At 42.0% G+C, this 25,470-nt stretch overlaps 2 protein-coding genes across 6 annotated transcripts; both read right to left on the reverse strand.

Moving 5' to 3' along the window:
* Window positions 1-62: 62 nt before the first annotated feature.
* pik3ip1 (phosphoinositide-3-kinase interacting protein 1) lies at window positions 63-9,377 on the reverse strand. Of its 2 annotated transcripts, XM_083783618.1 has the most exons (7): window positions 9,247-9,353; window positions 9,133-9,212; window positions 8,717-8,836; window positions 8,014-8,130; window positions 5,899-6,069; window positions 5,436-5,514; window positions 63-1,655 (listed from the first exon to the last, which is right to left on the reverse strand). In XM_083783618.1, exons 2-7 carry the CDS (start codon window positions 9,200-9,202, stop codon window positions 1,439-1,441), a joined length of 774 nt encoding a protein of 257 aa, XP_083639744.1. In that variant the 5' UTR covers window positions 9,203-9,212; window positions 9,247-9,353; the 3' UTR covers window positions 63-1,438. The 2 variants fall into 2 exon arrangements, with proteins under 2 accessions (XP_083639744.1, XP_083639743.1); XM_083783617.1 differs by having other exon boundaries at window positions 9,133-9,377.
* Window positions 9,378-11,982: 2,605 nt separating this feature from the next.
* Window positions 11,983-25,359, reverse strand: LOC310872255 (tRNA (32-2'-O)-methyltransferase regulator THADA). 4 transcript variants are annotated; one of them, XM_083784013.1, is made up of 31 exons: window positions 25,170-25,359; window positions 24,892-25,072; window positions 24,700-24,786; window positions 23,959-23,983; window positions 23,703-23,851; window positions 23,458-23,580; window positions 22,922-23,042; window positions 22,461-22,606; window positions 22,283-22,367; window positions 22,043-22,179; window positions 21,756-21,953; window positions 20,893-21,622; window positions 20,662-20,814; window positions 20,452-20,561; window positions 20,206-20,366; window positions 19,939-20,111; window positions 19,653-19,823; window positions 18,696-18,835; window positions 18,438-18,575; window positions 18,228-18,332; window positions 17,924-18,124; window positions 17,633-17,783; window positions 17,236-17,485; window positions 16,223-16,456; window positions 15,368-15,572; window positions 14,639-14,827; window positions 13,638-13,879; window positions 13,359-13,529; window positions 13,011-13,277; window positions 12,715-12,917; window positions 11,983-12,300 (listed from the first exon to the last, which is right to left on the reverse strand). In XM_083784013.1, the coding sequence occupies exons 1-31, from the start codon at window positions 25,280-25,282 to the stop codon at window positions 12,053-12,055; spliced, it is 5,607 nt and encodes a 1,868-aa protein (XP_083640139.1). In that variant the 5' UTR covers window positions 25,283-25,359; the 3' UTR covers window positions 11,983-12,052. The 4 variants fall into 4 exon arrangements, with proteins under 4 accessions (XP_083640139.1, XP_083640140.1, XP_083640141.1 ...); XM_083784014.1 differs by having other exon boundaries at window positions 25,183-25,250; XM_083784015.1 differs by lacking the exons at window positions 18,228-18,332; window positions 18,438-18,575.
* Between the last annotated feature and the right edge of the window lie 111 nt (window positions 25,360-25,470).

The raw sequence follows: 25,470 nt of genomic DNA on the forward strand, positions 1-25,470 counted from the left end.
TAGCTTAAGTGATACAGTACATACCCCAAAACTATATATTTACGCACAAATGAGACTCACTGTAGTGATGCAATATTTATCATCAGAGAATCACTATTCACTGAACAAAATAGACATGATCTATGTACGATGGTAAGAGTGCCCCTCACTTAACATGGGTGTGATTTTTAATCAGGCATTTTGTTTCCAACTACAATTGTCATTTAATAGTTGTACTGTAAAATGGCTCCAAAAAAATTAAAGCCATAGGCAACCATATTCGTGCATTCATTGTTTATTTATCGTTCATTCCATTGATCATTATTTTGTTGATTTATTTTCGACACAAAGCTTTGGACTGGCTTCTACTGCTCTGTTCCTTTCCTTACCCTGAAGCATGGAGTGCATAACTCAATCGTCCGAATCTAATCTAAGCACCAGGTGCCAACAACACTTCACAGAGTACACTGTTCTTTTCTTTCCTTGCTCACTGAAAATAACTAATTTGCTGTGAGAGCAGACAGCTACGTTGACAAAGTCCAGTGTCGCCGCCCCAGGATCACAGACCCAGTCTGTGTTTCGATTTCGTGGTAGTGTTATTTTGTCCTCTGAGGACTAACTACTATCATTGGTTATTTAAAAAGAGCAGCCTGTATTCCTGTCACTTCTTAACCTGTGTAAATAAAGCATGTCAAGATAGACATCTGTCAATGGCTACCTTCATCTCTCAACTTCAACGCAAATATATATATTTTTGCAAATATATATTCTCACTTCCATTTCAACACTATTTCTCAAGACAAAGTAGACTGTATTTATGTATACACCTTGTCATGACTTTCCTTCATCACATCGGGTCAGCCAGTGAGTCAGTATCACTTGCAAGCATGCTTGTAATGGAACACAGCCTGCATCTCTGAAAACATTGTCATTTAAACAAAATTAAGTAGAAAACAAGAGAAAGGCTGTAAATGACCAACATTCCAAACACTGTGTTTTTAACACAAGTGTTTAAAGAACATTAAATCACACACTATCATAAACATTGATTGGTCAACATCCCATTCAATAGATCTATACTGCATTTACCGGGTGGAGCCCATGACCATATTATCTTGGAATATCATGTGTTGGTCAGCGAGCATGGCTCTGACATGCACACTTTTACTGTACAGTACCATCCAAGATTTGCCTTTTCGGTTTCCATCAATATCGCCTCAGTTGTAATTGTATCCATTGTGTGTCAATTTATCGTCCCGTTTGTAACACAGGTGTGTTTAAAAAAACAGGAGAGAAAAAACTGACACAAAGTCAAGTCTCTGGAGCTCAACACTGCTTTCCTTCTCCATTAAAGGCTTCAAAACAGTGGTTACTTGGGGGCTGGCGAGGATGGTGCGAGCGTTTTGGTCCAACGAAATTCAGAATTCGCCATGGTTTCCCGTGAAGACAATACTCAATCTCAGGCTCCAGGGGTACCGGCCTGCTGGCCCATGAGAGGGTCACCACCCTCCATTGTGTCCTGGGTAGGGCTCTGCTCATTCTCCGCTGTGATGACTATGGTGTTCTCGTCTACGAGCTCACAGGTGGGGTTGGAGAAGGCAGACAGGGGCAGGGTGATCCTCTGCATCTCCCGCTCATACACATGCTGATCATGATGTTTCTTTAAGTCCCGAGCCCTACAGCAAAAACATAAAACAAACTATTCATTATTGTAAAACTGGAGGCGGCCCTGGTTCAGCAATACATTTTTTGGCCCCTCATGTATAAGTTTCCATTACCAACCCTCAGGGCTATAAGTAGGGAAATTGTAGACTTACGCCATCTGCTGGTTGTGTTAAAAGATTATTGAATCTCATTCTGTTAAAGCATGCACTTCCCTGAAACAGCTATTTTGTGACATTTTAATAAACTAAGCTACAAATAAGATGCTCTGCACAAATTAACTATTCTATTTAATCAAAACAGTAGATATTCAGCCATTGGGTAGCAATCCAATCCACTTAATTTATAAAGCACATTTTACAACTCAAGGTTTACAAAGTGCTGTGAATCTATCATGGTTAAAATGAAGTTTGAAGTTACAATGGGTTTGAACTTTGCATGTTTGCCCGCAGACCGTAGTGACCTTGGGTCACCTTCGGTGATTTAAAAACAAACAATACAAATTTAAAATCAATTCTGAGGCGCACGGGAGCCAGTGAAGTGATGCCAGTGAAGTGACACCATATTAGAACAAATTTGCGCGACTGTAAAGACGGGGAAAAAAGCGGGAAGGGGAGTCACATCCACTTTATCGCTTGATCATTTTCAGAGCTTATTTACCAATGCTATAGCATTGCTAAATAATTGCTATTAAGCCATCAGTAGTCTCGTGAGCGAGACAGTTGTCTCTCACAATGTTCAAATGCTTCCATCATACAGTCTGGAGCATGGAAGCTCTGAAAATGATCAATGATCCATGAATAATAATATTAAAAAAATAAAGCACCGCTTTGCGAGCTTCTAGATTGTCTATTTTCACTAGTTTGGGTCCTTGGCAAACGTCTATAATCTCTCTATTGTGTCTTGACCTGAAAGGTTTGGGAACCACTGCTAGTATAGCATTCGGAAGCAGAAACTACATATTTTCTCTTGTTGGAAACTCCCCTGAGACACAGACTATAGACAGAAATGGTACAATCTTATAATAAGCCTTAGTGAGGACCAAATGAAGATAGGTTGAAAATGTGTGAAGTGGTCCTTTAACCTCACCAAACCCTAGCCACAATTTGCAACGCTAGAGTTTTTAATAATGGGATGAATCTAGAGTTGCAATACCCTCCATTGACTCCCCACTCATCCAATTTGGTTTGTGATCTGCTTGTCTTAAACGACGTTAAACTCACCAACATTGCAGCTGTAGTCCAAGCTTGAATTATCCTCTTTCAATCTGCCGAGCTTGTTTTTCATAAAAATCCACAGTAGAGATGTTATGAGCTACTTTCTGTCAAGACATCCTCTGCAGGTGATTCTTTTTCTAAGTGTTGCAGTTTGGAAGCACTCGTTTTTGTTAACGGGTCGCGCTTCTGCCTCCTGCATTATGTGCAAATTCGAAACAGGTGGTATGCAGGGCCGTTCAGTGACATACGACGAGTGCTTCCAAACTCCAGCACCTAGAAACCTGCACAGAATTTCTTGACAGAAAGTAGCTCATAACATCTCTACGGTGGATTTTTATGAAAAACAAGCTCGGCAGATTGAAAGAGGATAATTCAAGCTTGCACTACACTACTACAGCTGTGATGTTGGTGAGTTTAACGTCGTTTAAGACAAGCAGATCGCAAACCAAATCGGATGAGTGGGGAGTCAATGGAGGGTATTGCAACTCTAGATTCATCCCATTATAAAAAAATCTAGAGTTGCAAATTGCGGCTAACCAAACCCATGCTTAAACATACAGTAACAATACTGTAACTAGTAAGTAGTATGTAGGTTTTTAAGTAAGCAAGTATATTATTGTCAGTAAGCACAAGGCAGTATGAGGCCTGTTCTCTGCTGATATACAGGGAACAGACAAACTGCTTCCTGCCAGCCTACATTGTCATTTTAGGACTAATTTCCCTTATTCTCTCTAGCATTACTGCAGGTTGTAGCTTTTGCTTATCTCCTTCTCAAAATAGATAACAAGGGCCCAGCTAATCAGATTGAACAGCCAACCACAGATCTATATGGGTATCTGGTGCTGCAGTGGATTTACGATACCGGCCACAATTGCTTTTCTCTCTGGAATATTACACCAGGATTCTTAAAATAGGCACATGCTGTATGCTTTTCTGAAGCATGCCCCCACCCATGTTCTGTTGTTGTTGCTGTGACACGGGCATCTGAATGGCGTTCATCACATTAGCGTGCCACAAAAGAAAGCTGACTGGAGAACCGAAATAATAGCAGCTGATGCTCTCCGCTCGACAGATCCGTAAAAATCAGCACTAACCGTATTTCTCTTGAGAAATGTCACTGTGTGTCACTGGTCATGACAGGTGCCAATTGTAATATTATTATCACATATGTAGCACTGCCCATTTAATGGGTAGTGCATAAAAAGAGTGGCCAGGTTTAAGGCCTCATGTTTGCCAGAAGCCTGATTTGAGTGTTTGTTGGGGACCTGGAGGCATGAGGTGTACAGCGGTACAGCCTAGTACTCAAACAAATATTGATGCTTTGATAATTCATTGTGATGATATTTTAATTTGTGACATTTTATATTCTATTTGCAGAGTTAGGCAGGTGTGATGTTTTGTGAGGGGGAGCTGGGATGCAGTCAGTAAAGTGTAAGGAAATGGGTAGTCATATCATAATGTAGCCCTGCTACACATAGATACATTAGATAATATACTATACTACACTACTAGACCATTACATTTAGTTGAGGAGCTGTGCATTTGGATGCTCTAATTTACTATATTCACACAGCAGCTTACGTCATACTTGGCTGGGTTTCCCCAAAATGACACAAAAGTAAAATGGCTGCCATGTGAATGTGGTCAATTACTGACTAATATGTGCACAGAAGGAATTTACTGTGAAACCAAAACATGACTAGAGCCCCACTTCTCAAGATCCACAGCATACTGGTCTATCAATAAAACAAAACATTTTGTTGGTGACTGATGCTGGCAGTTTTTGGCATAGACATAAGTAGACGCCCCTTTTGACTCTGGAGCGTATGTGCTCAAGGGAGGGCAAAGAAATCCCGAATTCCTCGCGAAGCCCCGCGGAAGCATGAGTGTGCGTCACAGAGTGCATGTTCGGGTCTGATAAGTCCCGGAAAAGATGTGCTGTGATTGGCCAGTAGTCACTTGAGTGGCAACGTGACGTAGTGTGCCTCTTCCGACGTACCAATGTAAATTCTTCCACCCTCCCGTCAACACACATCGCTCCAATGAACTGCAGCAGCCATGATCTATCTATGGTTTTTGGTGCACTCATTCATTTCTGCCTATCACTGTTTGTCAGCTACTCATGCATTGCATATTCTCTCGCGCAGCCAGACGATCACAGATCTCTGCCTACTGATGTCGGGTGACAGTGACACATAAATTCAGTGAATGTGCTAAAACTGGGTGGTAACTGGTAACATTACAAAAATTAACAGCTTCAAACTAAGAACAAATGCTTGACTTTAGGGTGGTCCTTCATATTGGGATGGTATCAAGATTGGTTTTCAAAGCAGTGAGTGTGCATAGCTCTCTTATGGCTTGTTTTCTCCGGCGTTCAAGCCCATTCATTGAATTTAGATTGCCAAAGATGAGTGCGAATGCATTGTTTTCATATGTGTCATGTTTTTGCACTTTGGGCAAAACCAATCCTGTATGTCCTACCTCTAAACTGCTCCCACCTTGTCTGACCCTCCGCATATTCCTATTTTCTAAATGTTATCACGGTCTGCATGAATTTTGAATGATTCAGACACTGACCTCTTGTAGAAGTAGCCCATAGTGATGCCGACACCAAGGAGGATTATAACGGTCATCATGAAGATGCCAAGGACATAGCCTGAGATGCAAAGGCAGAATACACATAAACAGAGCACATTAATACATCACAGGCAAATCAACTTCACTTTACAATCTACAATATCAACAAAAGTTACAAAGTTATTTCAAGGTACATGTGTAGAAGGGAATAGCTCCCCCAGCAGTTATACTTTGCTGCTATATCTTTTTTGCCTTTTCTGCCTTTATTGATAGTATCAAGTGAAGATAGACAGGAAGAGGGACGAGAGAGAGAAGGGGAGAGACATGCAGTCGTCATGAATGGGACTCGAACACACAACACGCCGTCAGGCCAAAGCCTATATGTGGCATGTGACTGGACCACTTGGCCAGCGGGCGCCCGTGCTATATATCTTTTTGGAAAGCTACTTCATCTGGAACATACCAACAGTGCCCAGGTCTTTTTTCTTCTTTGGTCCTGTGTGTACTCTCTGACTGATGCCCATCACATCTCCTGGAGCACGACCTGATTTAGCTGGTTGGAAGATCCGCATCTCAGGTGCAGTGGATGTTGGTTTGAGGGTGCCGGCTGTGGCTTCCACCGTGGCATCTTGTTCTGAAGACGGAATCAATCCTAAGTTTTACTTATGAACATGCTGTGTGAGTGTGTGTAGTGCTATAATTGAGATAATAATGGAAAACCCTCCAATTTCATTTACACATGAGGCAAAGGTGTGTTTTGCATCATGTGTAATTGTAATTATAGTGTTTTTGCACCAACAGTGTTTACTCTGTTGACTATTTGATAATATATTATCATGTTTGGTTGATTGATTCTATTGTTTTATGGATACTCCTGAGACGTATAAATTCTTGTTTGTTATAGCAAAGCTTTTCCCCCCACTGTTAATGGAATTACCATTGCTGACACAAATCTATATGATTTGTGTCATGAGACAGCTCTTCTTTGGTTGTGGGACCATAAATCAAAGTATTACTTAAGCCTCAAGGTAACAGTGTGAAATGGTGGATCTCACGTGGCTCAAGAGACATGATGTTGCAGCTGCACACATCAACATCTGCCACTGGTTTCTGTGAGGAGAGTTGGTTCAACCTGGGACTACCTCTTTCCCAGAGCTTTCTACCCGATGGCTGTGGTTATATCTATGCTTAACCTTAATCTCACAAAAACTAAGCCTACACCTAACCCTAACCTCACAAACACTGTGCCTAACTTTAACGTTAACCTCACAGAATAATAACCTCAAAACTACACTGATCGGGTAGAAAGCTCCAGGAAAGAGTGAGTCTCGGTTCAACCCTCTCCAAAAAAAGTTGTTTACCAACTCTGCTGGAGTTAGAGGGCATGAGGTCATAGAGGGTAGCAGCCAATTGCGGGCCGTATCTAAGGGAAGTGTGTTCCTTTCGTCCAATGACTTGAGTTGTTGGGTGTGGCCTATGCCTTTCCTGAGGCAACATTTAGGGCTGATTAAAGCTTCAGTCTGCAGACAAAGCTTTATTGTTTGACTTGGCTTTACTCTGAGATGGAGGAACAAAGGGCAAGGTGGATGAATCCTCCTAGTGGCTCAACTCTGTCCAACTGAGCTACTCTACTATTAGGTTCTTGACTGGAAAAAATACATCTGAAGACAAAATAATGACCATCCATTAGTCTATAATAATCACTTGCATATAAGATGTACAGTAATGAATTGCATTTTTATAGCACTTTTCCAAGTGCTCAAAGCTCTTTACAATGGTTCATTCGTTCATACATTGGGAGTACATGCTTGTAAACTCTGAAGAGAGTTTGATAGGAACTTCTGACTGTGATTGGTTGTCTAACAGTGCCTCTGAGACCCCCTTTCCACCGGTTGGAACTGGTTCAGAACCAGTTTTTAGTTCATGAGGCAGAGCTCCAAAATTGGAACGTTAATTATGAATTGAGTGTGCAAACCCATACTTATATTAAATTGTTTATAGGATCAATATAAGTACATTTATCCACAGTAGTAGCCTTTTCCTATATAATGCCTAATTTGCATATTTAAAATGTTAAGATTTGGAAAACAATAAATCATTGTCTTTGTGTAAGTAATCAACTGGGTTTCATGGTGATAACAATTTAATATAGGTATGGTTTTGCACAGAGATCTGGCTCATGGACTAAGAACCCCAACCGGTGGAAAAGGGGCCTATTATAGTGAATTCTGATTTGAGAGGTTGCTGCTACTGCTCTGTGGACTAATTAGACCATTACATAACTGCAACATTGTCCTCCTTATAGTTTGCTGAAAATACCCCAACTGCATCTGTGGGAACAAACCTGGCCAGCCAAGGGCCAATCATTATTTAGAAAAATCACAGGACACAAATAACAATAACAAGAGGCTACCATCCCACTGCATTTTGCTGGCTATATTCTGGATGTTTGGATATTTATTTGAGGCACACATTTTTGCATGCATATATGCATTTATAATTTGAATGGTGGACTGGTTGTGTGCATATCCCTAGTTCACTGCAGCCATGAACACAACCTTCATCATTTTTATGCTACCTTTGCATGTGTCGATGGAACAGGATTGTCTTTGGACCTCTCCATCTGGGCCAACAATATAGCACCAAGGCCTATCGGAAGAGTCTGGGTTACGGCAGTAATTGTGGTCCCCGACACCTAGGAAATAAACACAGAAATATGTGAGACCCATACTATGAGACTACAAAATACTATCCGTGTCTTAGCAAGTCCCTTGATTCAATAAACATTAACACATCTTCATCACACTACGATGAACAAATCAGCATTATCACAAAGAATAGAATCAGCAACCATTTTTGATTATCCATATTGTATCAAAATAAAATATTTAAAATGTGTTGTAAACAAGTTATGTAATTTAATATCACTCAAGCGCTTAGGGTCCAGCCTACTGTGCACAACACATTGTATAACTATCACTGTAGGCTATCATGAAACATTAAAACAAAGATGAAAGAGCCATATAGCCTATGGCAGCTATCAATCATGCCTCACTCAACAAAGTTGTTTCACATAATAACACCAGTGACATTTCAAACCAACCCTCTTCTGTAAACATGTCTCAGAGACAAGTAACCTAACCCTTGGCGATATGTACAGTGTTTCGTCATGCCATTTGAACGGAATGACAAATAGCAGGGAATCACTGTCTCATATTAATTTGGTGGGATGCTAAACTGAGCTCTGATTTGTTGCCACAGAGCAGAAATTATCTCCTTACCTGTCTTAGAATCTGTGACACCATAGTCTCTGGTGATATTGGTCCAGATCAGACAGGTTAGTCCCGAAGAGGAGCTGTGTTGCTCTCCTCTGTAGTCCAATCCATTTGATCTCATACAGTCTAAACAAAATAATTCATCAAAGCAAGTACGATAAATAAATGCTTGTTCCACAGTCATGTTTGTGTTTAGCAAAGAAAAGTAGGCCTAGTTGAATGAGCAATCAATCATGTTTAGCATACTGTAGTCATTTATTGTTATGTTATTAATTGTTATAACAAAAAAATGAAATTGATGAAATACTTAAAATTATAGCATACAATGGATGAATGGAATATATTTAACAACAATAGAAACAATTCAACTCTTAGTCTGAACAATAGTCTGAACAACATTGTATCAATTTCTATCAAATTACCTTCAGCCTTTGATGCACTGCTTTCCACAAAAGCCACACTTAGCAAAACAAAGTGCAAAGAAAAAAACATTTTGCATAAGTGATGTGGTGAATACAAATAGATTCTAAACATAATGCAATGTGGTGCTATTTTTTTTGAAAAAAAGTAAGAAGAGCCTATGCTGAATGGATCAGTCAAACTGCTCCCTTCCCTCGAGTCACAGCCCTTGTTTTTGTCGAAGCGACAGATCTCAGCTTTCTTGTAAACAGCCTCTCCTCTCCTCTCTGGGAGAAGGAACTCCCCGTTGCAGTAGAAAACGTCAAGGTCCTAAAGCCTCACCTGTTTCCTACGAATCATCGAAGGGAGCTAATTTAAAACTGAGCTAACAACGCAACGCGGGTGGCAGGCAGTTGGAGGCCCCATAGAAATATATGAAGACAGGTGAAGTTGAACGCCTGCAGTTTACCAGAACGTGTATTATTATTATTAATAATATATAATCAGCTGTGTAACCGATTCGTTCTAGTTCTTTACAGCTCATATACTGGGGAATTGGGAGTAATTGGAAACAGTTAAAATGCCTTAATACGCCTCCCCTGAATATATTTGTACCTACTGTATCTGTAGACCTATCTGCAGATACAGATAGGTCGTTGACCCATGTAAAAATCCCTGGCAGGACTATGGAGTATAATTGCCTGTAGTGGATGTGGATGCCTGGACCATCCTAGGCAGGACCATCCCGTATGGTCAAAGGAAAGAGGCCACCTGTCATTCTGGACTGACCAATAGGAGCAGGCAGTGCAACCAGTAGTGCATGACTCAGTCTGTCAACATTCACTCTCCCATGTCCCTTTTCAAATAGGCCTTCCCTGGCTGCTTTCAGGCCATTACTAGAACAAACATATAGCCTACAACTCTTGCACTCTCTGTCCCATTCCATAATGGCTTATGTTCTGTCTGAACAAGGCAGAATGAATTAATCCATGAATGGTATTGTGAAGTACAAAAGATGGGCAGCTTTGCCACTGCCTGCATTTATCATCCTTTATTCCCTGCTGTGTATTTTGAACATGGTGGTGTGGGAGGAAAAAGATCATTTGTAATTTGTTACATGATAACTTTCAGGGTAGTATTGTCTTAAACTGTAAAAAAAAAAAAACAAAAAAAAAACAATATGGTACGTAATGCAGGGTGCTTCTGAATGTATGTAAGGTAGGCTACAGAGCATCCTGATGCATCACATGGGATGTGAACTGTATTGACCTCCAGGCAAGGCAATGCAAAGTGTCAACAGACAGCTGAGCACATCAGTTTATGTGAACTTCCCTCCCTCCAAGACCTTTATGTTGACTGCAGTGTCAGCAAAGCTTGCAGAATCAAAGATCGTATATAGTATAGTTATATATAGTTATGCCAACCAGATTGTTTCAGTTGATGCCACATGGAAAATGGCTCAAAGGGTTTTTGCACCTACACAACCAGCCAGGCACCTGAATGAGCTGGCCTAAGTAAAGAAAAATAAATTTTGGAAATGCCCCACCCCCAACGTCCCCCCGACCATAAATCAGTTTAATGTATTTTCATACATTTGATATATTTTATCCCAAAAAGGCAGCTATATCGGTAATTCTCTTTGATTTGTTGTGATACATCAGTGGAAAGGCACATTATTTATGCCCAAAATGATGTGTGCAGTGTGCACACACACAAATGCATCTGCACGTCCACATCCACCTTATAAAAGCTTGAGGCGATTACGTGGCCTTAGTGCCATGGTTAATTATTTCATTAACCACACACAGGCTTTCTGAAAGAGAGGCTGTAACATTTGAGTCCCACTAGGATACAGCAGCAAAAGCTTTTACCAGGCCAGATGGTCATGCTTTTCAGCTTCAAGTTTTACTCTTATGTACTGTACCTGTACACAAGATGTAACAATAAAGCACAACCTTGAACAAAGCCTACATGTGATTCGTAATGAGACTATAAGGAACAAATGGTAAAAGCATGCTTCTACTAAATTACTAATTACTAAATAACTTTGTTATTTCGGTGAACAAATTGTCAAGGACAAGTCGCAAAAAATATCCAGTTTTCCCTTTTTTACATAATAAGTTGAACCTGTAATAAAAATGACAGTGACAAACAAGCATGTTTTTGGGAGGCATTGGGATAAAAAAATAAAATAAATGAGTGTGATAAACGTTCTGTTCCCTTGCATTAAAGGTTTGCCTGATGCTAATGGGTGCACTTCTCAAACAAAAGAACTGTTTGGGACATTATGATGAGGTCAGCCTTCTGTAGTGGGTGGTCTGTTGCAGAGCAACCACCAGCTTGCCATCATGGCCAGTCAATCATCTTCAGCCTTTATGCAGTTGGAAAATGGACACTTATCCAAGCAGAATACCTCTAATGGATCATTACAGTAAACCTTAACATTCCCTAGTGGGCACCAAGACGCTCATCTCTCCAGAGGCTGTTGCATTGCGTCAATATATTTTTCTGAACTGTTATTGGTGGTGATAGTGCAGACTCGGTAAGACTGAGTTTAATTTGTGTGTGTGTTCTCTTATACTTGAGTATTGTGATAAAACAGAGCCTTTCAGATCAGTACACTGTATAGTACAGCTCTCATATAACCATGTCCCCAACTCTGCATACATAGCTTGTACTAGTGACAAATATGCCTCTCATCAGCTTAGGACAGGTAATGTGATCATGCATTCAGCTGTCTACAGTCAGTGGTCTCTTACATAAGTCATCTATGTCCAGAGCTACTGTACTGCAGAATCAGCAGCTGTACAGTTCCAGGACCCATTCTGGTTGTTATAGATTCCATAGGCTTTCCTGGAACATCCAGACACATCTGATATCAACATAAGATAGCTTTATTCATTGAGCATACAAAAATGGAATGGAGGCACATACTCCATTTCCTTAAACTGGCAAGTCTCCAGCCACAGCAGCAGTAAAGACATCAGAAAACTGGACCCCATTCTGAGCGAGCCGATTTAAAATAGCTTGCACATTTGTCTGTAGGGTCAAAGGGTCACAAAGGTATCGTACATCATCAGAAATATCCAACAGCCTGAGAAGGAAAGCAGCCCTGGTCAAGACGCCACATAGGGTGCCATGGAAATTAGAATCCACAAGAAGTGCCAGCCATGCCGGGTTCAGGGTCTCACCTACAGAGAATAAAGAACATGTACTGTGTATCATAGCTGCTTTTAGACTGATTATGATTACCATATTCATATCTACAGTATAACAAAGGACCATACCAGTGGTTTGGCATGTTTAGCACATTGGCTACATCTCACTGTAAATAAGACATTATTGCTGACAATTTTTCAAAGCGTACTAGCGTTTGTAACAAAGAAAGAAAAGAAGAAAAAATAGTTTAACAATCCATAACATAACATTGACAAAATATAATGGTGACAGAATTGTCACTATGCTGTCTCATGCAAGTTTCAAGTCTTTGCAAGTTGATTTTTCAGACCGTTCTGAGACAAGCTAGAAAATTGCCCTCATATCACATAATGTCTCTTGGTGATTTTATATAGGGTTTAAGTGGTTAAATGATGGCATTTTTTTACCTGGTTCAAAGTCTTTGCAGACTGCAAGGTTCTCTAGGATCTGTGCAACATTTTCCTCTGCCCACAATCTGAGGCTAACTGCCAAGGCAGCAGACTCACAGTATTTGTTTGCAATCTGCAGCAGGTAAGGAAGCAGACATGCAGACAACACGGAGGGCTCTGCAAACATATTGGCTTGATCTTGCTCATACAGACTGGCACACCTGTTGAAAAATAACAATTAAGCAATGCAAGAAGAATATGACATAATATGAATGTTGTCTAAATGCGAGTACAGACTGGATGAGGTAACTCACCCCATCTCATTGGCTTCTTTCAAAACAGTTCCAAGGTTAGGCTCAGGCAGATGACAAAGCAGCACCTCCAATGTCCCAGGACTATCCCAGTATTTGTCCACTAGCAGATCCAACAAGAAGGGCACTGCCTGATTAACCTGCATGAGGTATATGTTTCTCTGGCCTGCTCCTCTTCTGGCATGGTAGAGCATGGAAGTGAAACAAGCTGCCTTCATCCTTACCTGCTGGCTCTCATCCTGCAACAGGCAAATGGCTGTGTTGATCAACCTGCACAATACAAAATAGACACATTTATCCCTCAAAGGATGCAGTACAGAGATCATGAGACACGATTTTACACCTCAGTACCTGGTGTTGATGGCTAGGAATGTGTGGTTCTCTGTCAGAGCTCGTGTCATTAAAGGAGCTCCAGCCAGACACAGAGCCTGAGCACAAGCCATCCTGAGAGCTTCGGGAGCTGCTGGGTCCCGGTGGACCTCCAACATGCTGCACAAGCGCTGGAACATGGAAATCTGAAGGCTGATGTACGTACAGATAAGAAAGAAATTAGGAAGGTGGAGTTGAAAAAGTAATTTGTTTCCACACAGAAGTAGGAAACAATGACATACATCAAATGGAGAGGCAAACCTCTGGGAAAGCAGCAGGCTGGTAGCACAAAGGACACAGGACAGGAACTCTGGTCCACACTTCTGGTCTTCCAAGTGACCGAGCAACAACTCCAGGCATTCCAGCAGGATTGGCTCATCCAACACAGTTGATATAGAAGAATGTAAGGACTGACATGCAGAGGTCATCACTGCTACCAGGGCTGCTAGGTAGGTCCTACGGTACTCCACACTGTGACCCAACAGTGCCTCCCTCAGGTTGAGCTGGGCAGAGAGAACACATCACTGACCATGGACATTGTATCCATACATCATGACTGCAATTGATTAGGGGGAACATCTGAAAGATAAGGGTATATTCACCCACAGGGCACAACCAGATTATATCATGGTTGAATAACAATACAGCACTTTCAAAAGCAATGTTATAACAAGTGCAAAATGTATGTCAGTTCTTAGTTCTATATCCTCACAGGCTATGTATGTTTTCTGAAATTTACATACTGTACATAACCTAGTATACAATCACTTACCAGTAAGTGTAATAAAATTACATATTTGACCCAAATGTAACTGAAATGTCAATCTGGGCAACATGCAGTATATCTTTCTAAAACAGGTATCTTCTGATAAAGGGTGACTAATCCTAGTGGAATTTAAAGCCCAAAACAAAAGGTAATATAGCTATAAAGGTATCATTACACAATGCAGAGAATGCATAGAATGCTGCAGTTTGCTTGTACAGGTGAGCCAATGAGAACTTTATTACACAGCACAGAAAGAAAGACCTTTAACTGTATAGGTTCAAGTATTCAACATGATAGAATATAATAGCTTACACGCACCCATTTCTTGCGGAATGGGACGATAAGATCTCCAGGCTGATTTAACTCAAATAGCATTATATTCAAGCCTATCTTTGCTTCTTTAATTTCCTTATAGTGTTCTAGCAAAGTCATGTTGTGCTGAAAGCTGTTGGACGGGTTTTGAAAACAGGCTTTTGCAGAAGGAATCATGTCTTACCTGCAGTACTCTCTGGATCACCTGTTGCAAACTAGCCTCTTGTAAGTCACACCCATCCATCACATAAGTGATCAGTGTGAACTTCAAATCAGGGCTTGCTGTAGAAAAACCTTCCCATATTTGACATGCCTGCATTATGTCTGCACACAAAAAGTGAATGGCTTTTTGATGGAACGACGATGACCCAACCTGTAGGGTTGACAAAAGGGGTTTATCAAAATCTGTGGTTTGTTCAAAATCTGTGCTGTGTGGTTGTGTGTGTGTGTGTGTGTGTGTGTGGTGTGTCCAGGTGCCACCCCATTACCCATTTTGTGCATTTGGAAATATGCCCCGAGGAATGAATCCAGGGTGTGCCGCAGAACGAAGATTCATAGCACTGACTGGTTTTATGAACATCTTAGCATTTGTGACAAAACAACAATGTAGTACTCAGTACTCACGAATGCACACTGTTGCCACATGTTGCCTTTGTGTATTTATCTTTTAATCTCGCAAGACTGAATATGCTGTCATGGAAGGATTTGTCTGAACATGGAAAAAATATGTTATAAAGGTTAATGCTAGTCCATTGCATGTGTGCATTCACGCACACGTGCACCTGTGTGTACGCAACTACGCATGCAATCAACAAAGTCTGGCACACCACTGAATCTGTGGTTTGTGTGTATGTGTGTGCGCGCGCGTGTGTGTGTGTGTGTGATGAAGAGAGTCAAGTATAGCAAAGTATACCTGAAGTCTATGCTGTGGTGTATGTAGCTCACGCCGAAGTGTGTCACTGATCTTGTGCAGGAAGGCCTCAGAGCAGTATCTTCTCAGTGAGTGTGCTACTCCAAGGTAGGCCTCTCTCACCATGGGACAGTGCTGAGCCCCAGTCGACAGCCACAACAAGGCTTCCACTCTGCTTACCACCTCACACAGATCAGCTGAAGCGGCCCTACAAATAATGACGCAGCGTTTGATGGATCATTTTTTTCATGAATCTGCCATTCAACAACACGTAGTCAACATGTGCCATTTTATCATGCCACCATGGTCTGAAATCATGTCATGCCATGTCAGATTGTTAAAGTCGGAGCCTCGTGCTCTGTTAGTAGCAGCCATTTCTGATAGCGCTGTCTTTGTTTTGTCAGAGTATTTTCCTCTCTTGGAGAAAATGTTTTGGCTAAAATACCACCTGAAAGCTGCAGTACACTGGTTGTTTCCTAATATCGGCTTTGAGATAAAGAGACATCATGACAAATGTGATGAGGTCAGCACATTTTGGGCAAGTGGCTGCTTTTAGTCCAAGGAGTGTATTTTGTGCAAAAATAATGCTTGGAATGGATTCAGAATCATGAAAAACCCATGTCACATGCTACTTAAAGCAAAAGGAAAATTTGACATGTTAATGGTAGGGTCACAAGAAACCCCTATAAAAGGATTGCCCAATACTAACAGCCGGTCAGCAAGTGGATTCATGATTACATGTATATAGACAATATTGTATGCCAATAAAAAAATACTATATACCAAATTTCCCACTTTAAACAAAAGAAGGCTGTAGGCTGCCGGACTAATACTATACCATTTCTAATGTGTTCTTACCTGTCTGTGCTTAGAGCTCTGTCTAGAATGGCTTTGATCTGTAATAGCTGTCCATGGAGTCGGTTGTGACAAGTTTTCTGGGAGCGGAGCAGCTCAGCTGTCAATTGGAGGATGCTGTTCATGTATTCTGACGGAGGAGTCATGGCAACCAAGGCCTTGGAGGACATCACTCTGACACTATAGATGGGGCTGGCAGCCAAATGGAGTAAAGGAGCCAGGAAGTCTGACAGAGCTCTGGGAAAGAAAGACCAAACGAGATACAAATGCCAGGCCAAGCCATGCCAGTCATGAGAGGATTATGCAATACAATACAATAATAGTCATGAGAAATAGCTCAGATGTTAGAGCCTACCTATTTACACGCGCCTCAACAGTGGGTGCAGGGCCAAAACGGCAATCATGGAACATGTGAACAAATTTCACTGCGGAAACGTGTGTGACCAATCGTACGACTTTGACTTTTGTCATTTTTTCAATAAAGTAATCCTTTGCCAAAAGAATGGTGCGAGCCCTACCTCCTTCCAAAATAGCTCAAATCTTAAAATGACAATCACAACTATTTCGCTTAATATTGTAATAAAAATGATGAATCCTTATTATTGCTAATTATGATTTATCATTTTGCTGCTCATTGTGTTAATCGGTGCCTTATCTTTGGTACCGTATTTGGTCTCAGTGATTTAGTTGTGCCTCTGTGTGCCGGATGGATGGGGAGATGTAGCCTGGGTTCCAGCCTGATTCTCTGCCTTCCGTGGATTTGTATCGTCACTACAAATCAGCGAATCAGTCTGGAACCCAGACTAGGGGAGACGAGTTGTACTATGTTGGTTATTAACCCATGATGAGACAGTGAGGAGACAAGGTGCAACAGCTGACTAATTTAAGATTAGATTTATATTAAGATAAATTAAGACCTACCTTGCTTAATTAAAAAATAAATACAGAAGAGTAAACTAAAGGATGACCTAGCCATCAGCACGCAAGTTACATAATGATGTGCAAACAACAATCACCCTGTTATGTCTGGGATGCCAGGCTGGAGTTTGGCTAATAATGTGAGGACAGGGTAGAGGGAAGGGTGGAGGTACAGCCTGGCCTCCCCGGGTGTTCCCTGGAGGTCTTGTGCTGCCCCCTTTAGCTCTTGCAGAAGGAAGGGCTGCAGTCCAGGGTAGTGGATGAAGAAGGCAGGGGGAGACATGGCTTGCAGCATAGAGCCTTCCTCACCCCCAGGCTGCTGGCCAACCATTCGTGAGCACAGAGAACCTACAATCAAGTGAGTTCGATGAACATCAGAATCTGACTAGAAAGTAAAAAGGGTGGGTACATCAAATAAAAACATAATGTTTATCGTATTGGAAACTGTAGCTCCAACTCATGCTCCAGACACACCCAGGTTAATGAACGTCTTACTGTACAACTGCAGGGCAGCATTCCTCATCGCCCAGCAAGGAGAACTGAGCAGAGTGAGGGACAGGATGGCTATATCGGGGGCAAACTGAAGGATGGCCACTCCCAGTCCAGAGCCACGCACCAAAGCCTGCAGAGTGTGGACTGCACTCACCTAGGTACAATGGAGATTGGAGAGGATATGAGCTTGCAGTCTTGCAGTCTGACTATTTATATGCGTGTCTCTCTTTGTATGTATAGGAATGTGACCATATTTATTTTGTATTTCTTATATTTCATCCATGCCATTTTTACCTGAGGCAGGTCCAGTGTTTGGTCCCAGTTATGAGGTAGAGGAGTTCTAGCTGTCTCCAGTAAGGTGTGTATGCTGTGGGCCAGCAGGGGCCGGGATTTGCTAGCCTCCTCTGCAGACAATACACACAGGATAAGCATGGGAAGCCCCGCTGCTCGCCGTGTCACTGATGTACAGCATGGAGACTGCAAAACATGCAGCCCCTGGAAAGTGGAAATCAGAGAGGAAGGATGAAATTAACCTGTCAAGCAGCAGACTGAAGGGTGGATCGTTAAATAACCCATGGGGACACCTTTGACAGCTTACTTGTTTCAGAATTTGGGCCGGGATGTCCCTAAACTCCAGATTGTTACTGCTCAAGAGAGAGGCACATAATTTGGTGAAGCCCACACAGCAACCTTCCACTGCCCCCTGGTGGAGAGAACCACATTTGTTGTTTTTACAGGATGAGGATGAAAAGTGTTGAAGTGATCTACTGTATCTATGCCTTGGGCTGGACGAGTCCATCTTTCTTACCCAATGGCGACATTTGAGCAGAATGTCTTTGAATACTTTTGATGCCCTGTTTAGCTCCTCCACGGTTAGGAGTGACAGAGCTGTTTTGGATTCAGCAAGTATTCTCTCCACTAGAGATCCTAAAAAAAAACCTATTTCCTAGAGAAGAATAGAAAATACATTTATCTACAATATATACAGGAAGGATTCATATCTGTGGTGTCAGATGGTGTTTCAATAATATCTATAGCTTATAATTGGCATGTATTTCTATTTTACCTTGAGTGTTACCCAGCAGCAAGTTAGAACCAAGCTGTGTTCTTCAGACAGCAGAACACACTCCTCTCCACGGCTCTCTACATCCGCTTGGATCAGAGAACTGATTGCATTCCCCATGTCACAGAAAGATGGGGGAACATCTGTCAAAGAATGTAGTGATTTAAGGGTAATAGTCCATACTCACATTTCCATCAAATCCACCAACTGATTTTTACAAGCTAACCTGGGATACCTGGGATAAATAAGCTCTGTAACAAAGGCTTATAATAGTCCCATTTTGTCACAATCTCCACAAGTCAACACTTTTACACACACACACACACACACACACACACACACACACACACACACACACACACGAGTAAGTATCTCAGAGAATCGGAGCAGCGGGAACAGTATTGCATTCACCGTAACACACTGTGTGATGAAGAGATAGCTGAATCATGAATTAATCTAGGGTCATGAAATGTGGATTATGTACCAACCAATCTGGGAAGCAAAATTTGGATACCAAAAATTGCGGATACTATTGTACCAAAACATGTTTTTATTTGTATTTCTTTTAGGTGGCTAACATCGTCCTTAGGGGTAGGGTGAGATGCTCAGTCATCTGTGAGGGATGCACCTCGACTGAGTCCTTTCCGTAGAAAGGACACATTTGAGGTTGTTCGGCGTGTAGTAAGGACCTTCTGGTCGCCTCCCCAAGGTGGCTTTCCAGACACACCCAGCTGGGAAGAATTAACGACGCGGACCTTTAACAACCTTGAACGTGGACCGAGGCCCAAGCAGAGCATATCTCCATGCTGGCCTGGGAGTGCCCCAGTCAGTTTGCTAACATGGCCATGGAAAGGGATGTCTGGGATTCTCTGCTAGACTTCAGATAAGCAGTTGAAGATGGATGGATGGATGGATGGATGGACGGACGGACGGACGGACGGACGGACAGACAGACATTACCATTCTGGTCAACAGTGTTGTCCTGGGCAGTACACCCATACAGTACACCAAGCAGAAGCAGAGACGTGTTCTCCAGCAGGCCCAGTAGCTCAACGGTCAACTTATTGTCGATGACGTCGCACAGAACGCCGGGCACCTCAAGCAAACACCTCTCAAGGGCACTCAAAATACCTGGAACACAATTCATAACAACAAGGTCTTACACTGTATCTTAAGAATGGAAATCTGTCAGAATATGGCATGAGTGTGAAATGGCTGCCAGGTGATTTATGAGCTCAGGACTCACCATGTATAGGTTTGGTCCTTGCAGCGAGCATCAGATCAGCCTTAGCAGCCAGGTAGTGCTGCGCCAGTTCATTCACAAGGTATCTGGCCATGCCAGAGGCCCTGGGGTCACTTAAACTGCCGTCATCAACATAATTACTGTTTATCCAGAGATCCTGACACTGGCCTTGAGATCTACAGATGAAAGAGTTCACAAAAGCTTAGCCCTCACTAGCACAGCAGCAGACTTTATTCTGAGAACACTGCATACGCTGGAAGTGAAGCTTACTTCTGGAGAAGCACCTTCATCATCAGGGCTCCCATCTGAGCCTCCTGTACCCGAGGACTGCAGAGGAGCTGCTTGGTTCGCCTGAACAACACAGGGGTGATGTCATCTGAAAAACTTAGTGGGAAGAATCTCAACAGCAACCCTGCAGAGAGCTCTCGGATCTGGAAAAGATTAAAGCGTTTAAAAGTTATCATTCCATACATCTGTTTTTTTTTATTCTAAACATGGATTGTGAAGCACTAGTACCTCATTGGTTGAATCTTCTAAACAGCCAATGAGGACCAACTGTTTTGATCTGCAGAAGAAGTTCCACAGTCCTCTTTGCCTGGCCCAATTAATAAGAGTTGCCATGTTCACTGCAAAAACAGTTTCATGAAGATTGTTAGTACATCATATAAAAGCCACACTAGTAATGTATGATACACCTGGCTTTTCCATTCCGGCTCTTAAACGAACCTGGAGGCTGCCCCTTCTTTTTGTCTGGACTCCACGTGTCTGTACAGGTTTCCAGAACTGCAGAAAGCAGCAGCAATACAGTCTTCTTCCTCTGATAACTGTGTCCTGGTGCCAGATAGGAATATGGGAGCTGGCCCAACCAATCCACAAATCCTAAACAAAATAAGAATTCTCCATCAACCTGTCCCAAAGAACAGCTTTATTATGTAAGTAAGTTTTTATTTCTCTCACCAATTCCCTGGCTCAGTGACAGCTCTGCTTCCTTGGCAAAGCTGGTATCCCCATTGTTTTGGCCCCTTGGTACTTTGATATTGGCCAGGCAGCAGTCTCTGATACGAACCAGGAACCTCTTTACTCGTGCCTGTAAATGTTGCCGGAAAGGTGAGGAGTCACAATTCATATTTTGAGTGATAAATGACCTCATCAGGGACAGCTCCTCTGAAGTTGGTGCATCCTTTGTCTTTGGTGAACAACACAGGACATTGAGGGCAGCAAGACGGACTTTGTCATCCGCAGTCCCCAGAGCCAACTGGAGGGTCACCAGGGCTGAGTCACCTTGGAGTGCCAAATGTGAAACACCACATGTGGCCCGGCAGGAACTCATGATGCAGGCCCAGGCATGGAGGTGGCCTGGGGTGGCCGGCTCTAAAAAGGCCAAAAGAGGTTCTGCAGCGGAAGGGAACACTCGTAAGGTGCAGGGTAATATGTGGCTTGAGCTGTTGTTCTGAAGAAGGGTCACCTCAGAGGTCAAAGCCTCAAGAAGGGTAGACCTCCAACGCAATGCCCACTGATTGGCAAGATACAGCTCAGTGGGCGGGGAATCCTTTGGTGGGGCATCACACAGTTCCCTCCTCTGCTGCTGGATCAGGCATTTGTAAAGCTCAGAGGCACATGGTGACAGATGATTGGTGGAGAGGCACTTCAGGAGATGATTGGGAATTTCAGTATATCTATCCAGCACCTGTGTTGTTGAGGAGACGTGAGTCAAAGTCAGCATTATCGCATCTGAATTTCCCAAAATGAAATAAAGGTCTATTTTGTCCTTCTATTGGTCATTCTGTCTACATTGTAGTAAAAAAAACTATTTAACTCACCATGTCAGTACCCAAGTATGGGAGTAGAGCACAAAGAGGCGAATATTTGGCTTTTGCCTCCCAAGGGAGTTTGATTACACGTTGAAGTAGAGCAGAATAAAGACTTTTCTTTTCGTCTCCAAATCGTTGACAGTCCATCTCATAGATCTCCAACAAAAGACAAAAGGCACAGTGCACAAACTCTTGCACCCCATCCACCTGCCATAAAATAGCTCAATTTAATAATGATGATTTTACCACAGGATATTCTTTTATTTAGAGCAATCTACAAAGTCATTCACACTCACTGGGCTCTCTGCATTATCCCAGATAACTTTAACTAGCTCCGATTGTAGACTGCAGTCTTCAGCTAGTAGGTGAACACCTGTCATGTCCAGGATGTCAGACAGACTCTCTTTCACTTTTTTCAACCATAGTATCAATGCTGTAATGACAACAGTCCTAACAGTTAATTTTTAAATGTACAGTATACAATTATGCACAGTGCACATGACTAAATCAACTGTACATATATATTATATTCTCACCTTCAAAGACATAGTAGTGACAGCACGACTTCTCCTCACACAGAGCAGAGATGAGAGGAAACAAACCTCCCAGGAGTAAACACAACTGGAATAGAAAAGATATTTTTTATTCCATTGATGAAGAGACAAAACGTCAAGAATGCTATACTTGGAAACAGTTTGAATGATTTGGATATACCTCTGTAGTGCCCACACGGGAACTGAGCAGGATCTGGCCCCGGCTGCAGGTCAATAGCCCCCTACTCACAGCTAGCCTGTCTACTCCATCTTGCCCAATAGAGTTGCACTGCACGCAAAGCTCACCAACAGTTAGCATCCAAGGACCTAACAGATGCATTATATATCAATATCATGAATCCTCACATTGGTCTATCTCAGCAGATTCAAGAAACTTTTACAGTATTTTCTTCCCTTTGGACGCTTATAGAACAGGGAGGACACAAACTCAATGTATTTGCTCAGATATAATATTCTACAATACGTTCAGAATACTCAGAAAAAAAAGAATGATACTCAACCTTACTCAAAATAATATCCAATACAATTTGCATGAACTTAGTTTCCATGGATGTAGTAAATGGAGCACTACATCTCAATGTCACTGATTTTCATAATGTAAACATGCTGATAGTTTTGTACCTAAACGAGAGACCTGCAGCAGACTCCAAGCTGCCTCTCCTCCTGCTGCACTGTCTGGTGCCGTGTTGATCAGCATGGCCACAGCGGTACCTGCCAACAGCCGCGTGTCCCTATTGGAGCACTGCAATGCAAACACACAGAACAGAGGCACTGAGAAGAAATCTAGTAAGGCAACAGTCGATACTTCAAGTTAACCCATGAGACCTGAGACCAGGTTCTACAAATGTCTTCTTAAATCCTATTCTATAGGAAACCTAGGTTTCTATATCAGTGGTCAAACTTTTTCATGTCAAGAAACCGTAGAATTATATGTAGTTGGCCCTCGACCTCTATCTCAAAATATGTTGTTCCAGGGACCATCAAGAAGCAAAGATTTGAGTTAAAAATGTTCACTGGGAAAGAATATTATATTCAAAGATTTGCACACGTTTTCATGGTTTTTCAAAAATACCAGATCTACAAGTTTGTGACTGTATGAGCTTGTATATCTGCTAATTCTCAATAGAAGTATAACATAATGGTGGCTTAAGACAGACCTTTCCCAGGATTATGTCCATGAGGGCCAGCAGGATACTCTGGACTGCTGGACTCCCCTGTTCCTTTACCCACACCAGAGGAGCTACCTCACCAGGCAAGAGCTGAAACACCTGCAAACAAACCTATGGAGATCACAGGTTTCACATCAGTAACAACAATCACCTGTGACAAATACTCTACTCAGTCACTTGTGACATAGTTCTCAAACCTTTTCATTTTCATACAGTTGCTGTGTATTAACTACCTTAACTGCAGCATAGCACATGGGTCCATTTCTCAATGTTTCCTCTTGTAGTATAACAGGGAACAGCTCAGCCAGCTTTTTTAACAAGGAGGGGTAGATCTCTTGCCACACAGTACGGCCAATAGTGCTGTCCTCCAGGAACATGCAGGCTGAAAATGTTAAAGTCATGTAGTTGTAAAGTTAATTATGAATGCAATTATATTTACAAACAGCAATATTATACATAACATAATCATCATCATAAACCTACACCAACCTCTCTGCAGATCCTCAATTGATATCTGAAAAGAAAACATGGTGAAAGTTAGCCACAATTTGCAACTCTAGATTATTTTCATAATGGGATGAATCTAGAGTTGCAATACCCTCCATTGACTCCCTACTCATCCAAATTGCGTTTGCGATCTGCTTGTATTAAACAACGTTAAACTCACCAACATTGCAGCTCTAGGCCAAGCTTGAATTACCCTTTTTCTGCCGAGCTTTTGTTCCATAAAAATCCACCGTAGACATGTTATGAGCTACTTTCTGTCAAGAAATTCTGTGCAGGTGATTCTTTTTCTAAGTGCTGGAGTTTGGAAGCACTCGTCGTACGTCACTGAACGGCCCTGTGTACCACCCGTTTCGAATTTGCACATAATGCAGGAGGAGGCTTCCAAACTGCAACACTTAGAAAAAGAATCACCTGCACAGAATTTCTTAGCTCAGAATATGTCTACGGTGGATTTTTATTAAACAAAAGCTTGGCAGATTGAAAGAGGATAATTCAAGCTTGGCCTAGAGCTGCAATGTTGGTGAGTTTAACGTTGTTTAATACAAGGAGATCGCAAACGCAAATTGGATGAGTAGGGAGTCAATGGAGGGTATTGCAACTCTAGATTCATCCCATTATTTAAAAAAATCTATAGTTGAAAGTTGCGGCTAGGTGAAAGTTAACGCCAATGCAATGATAGATAGAATAGATTTGACAAACAAGGATGAACTGAATTTTCGGTACCTGATCAATGAGGACTATGGAGTGCAAACAGATATAGGTTTCTTTAAAAACTAGTTGGTGATCCACCTTAGCCAGATGTTGCAACATCTGCAAAAGTAAATGGAGACTCATTAAGATGCACTTTGTTGACTAAGCTACACAATAAATCTAACCAGAGCAAATCTACAATACATTCTAGAATCTAAGCCTGACCTGGTCCAGTTTACGACTGGCTGTAGAGATGTTAATCATTTGTAATTGCATGGAGATGAGGAGCTTCACTAGAAGCAGCAGGTGACTCTTATCCAAAGAATGTAACTCTGCCTCTGGTATCTTTCTCAACAGCTGAGTGGCCTCCTCCAAACATCTCTCCTTGCATCTCTTCACACCACTCCTGTTAAACGTTAAGCATGTCACATTCATTCGCGCCTTTATAAATTGACAGGATATGATATTGGCCTGTGCCCAGCTGTAAATATTGTATACCCCACCTGGAACATTCACCAAGTTTAATGACAAGGAGTTCGAGGGTTTTGCTGACATCTGTGGCTGTTGTGATTATGCCGTCTTGCAGACTCGACATCAGTTCTTCAGTCTTCAACATCTTTCCCTTTAAATTCCAGATAGCCTGGCTGTTGTTACTGTACAGTCACAGTGTACACGTTTGCAAAAGTAATGGTACCTTGTTCCTCGCAGAACTCGTGTGACCAAATCTTCTATTCTTCTACTACGTGAAACCGGTCATATAACTAGAACAACAGGGAGTTGCTGCCATCTTGTGGCATTGTGGTC

Source organism: Protomyctophum parallelum (genome assembly GCF_964188405.1).
Source record: "Protomyctophum parallelum genome assembly, chromosome: 15".
Taxonomy (NCBI): Eukaryota; Metazoa; Chordata; class Actinopteri; order Myctophiformes; family Myctophidae; genus Protomyctophum; species Protomyctophum parallelum.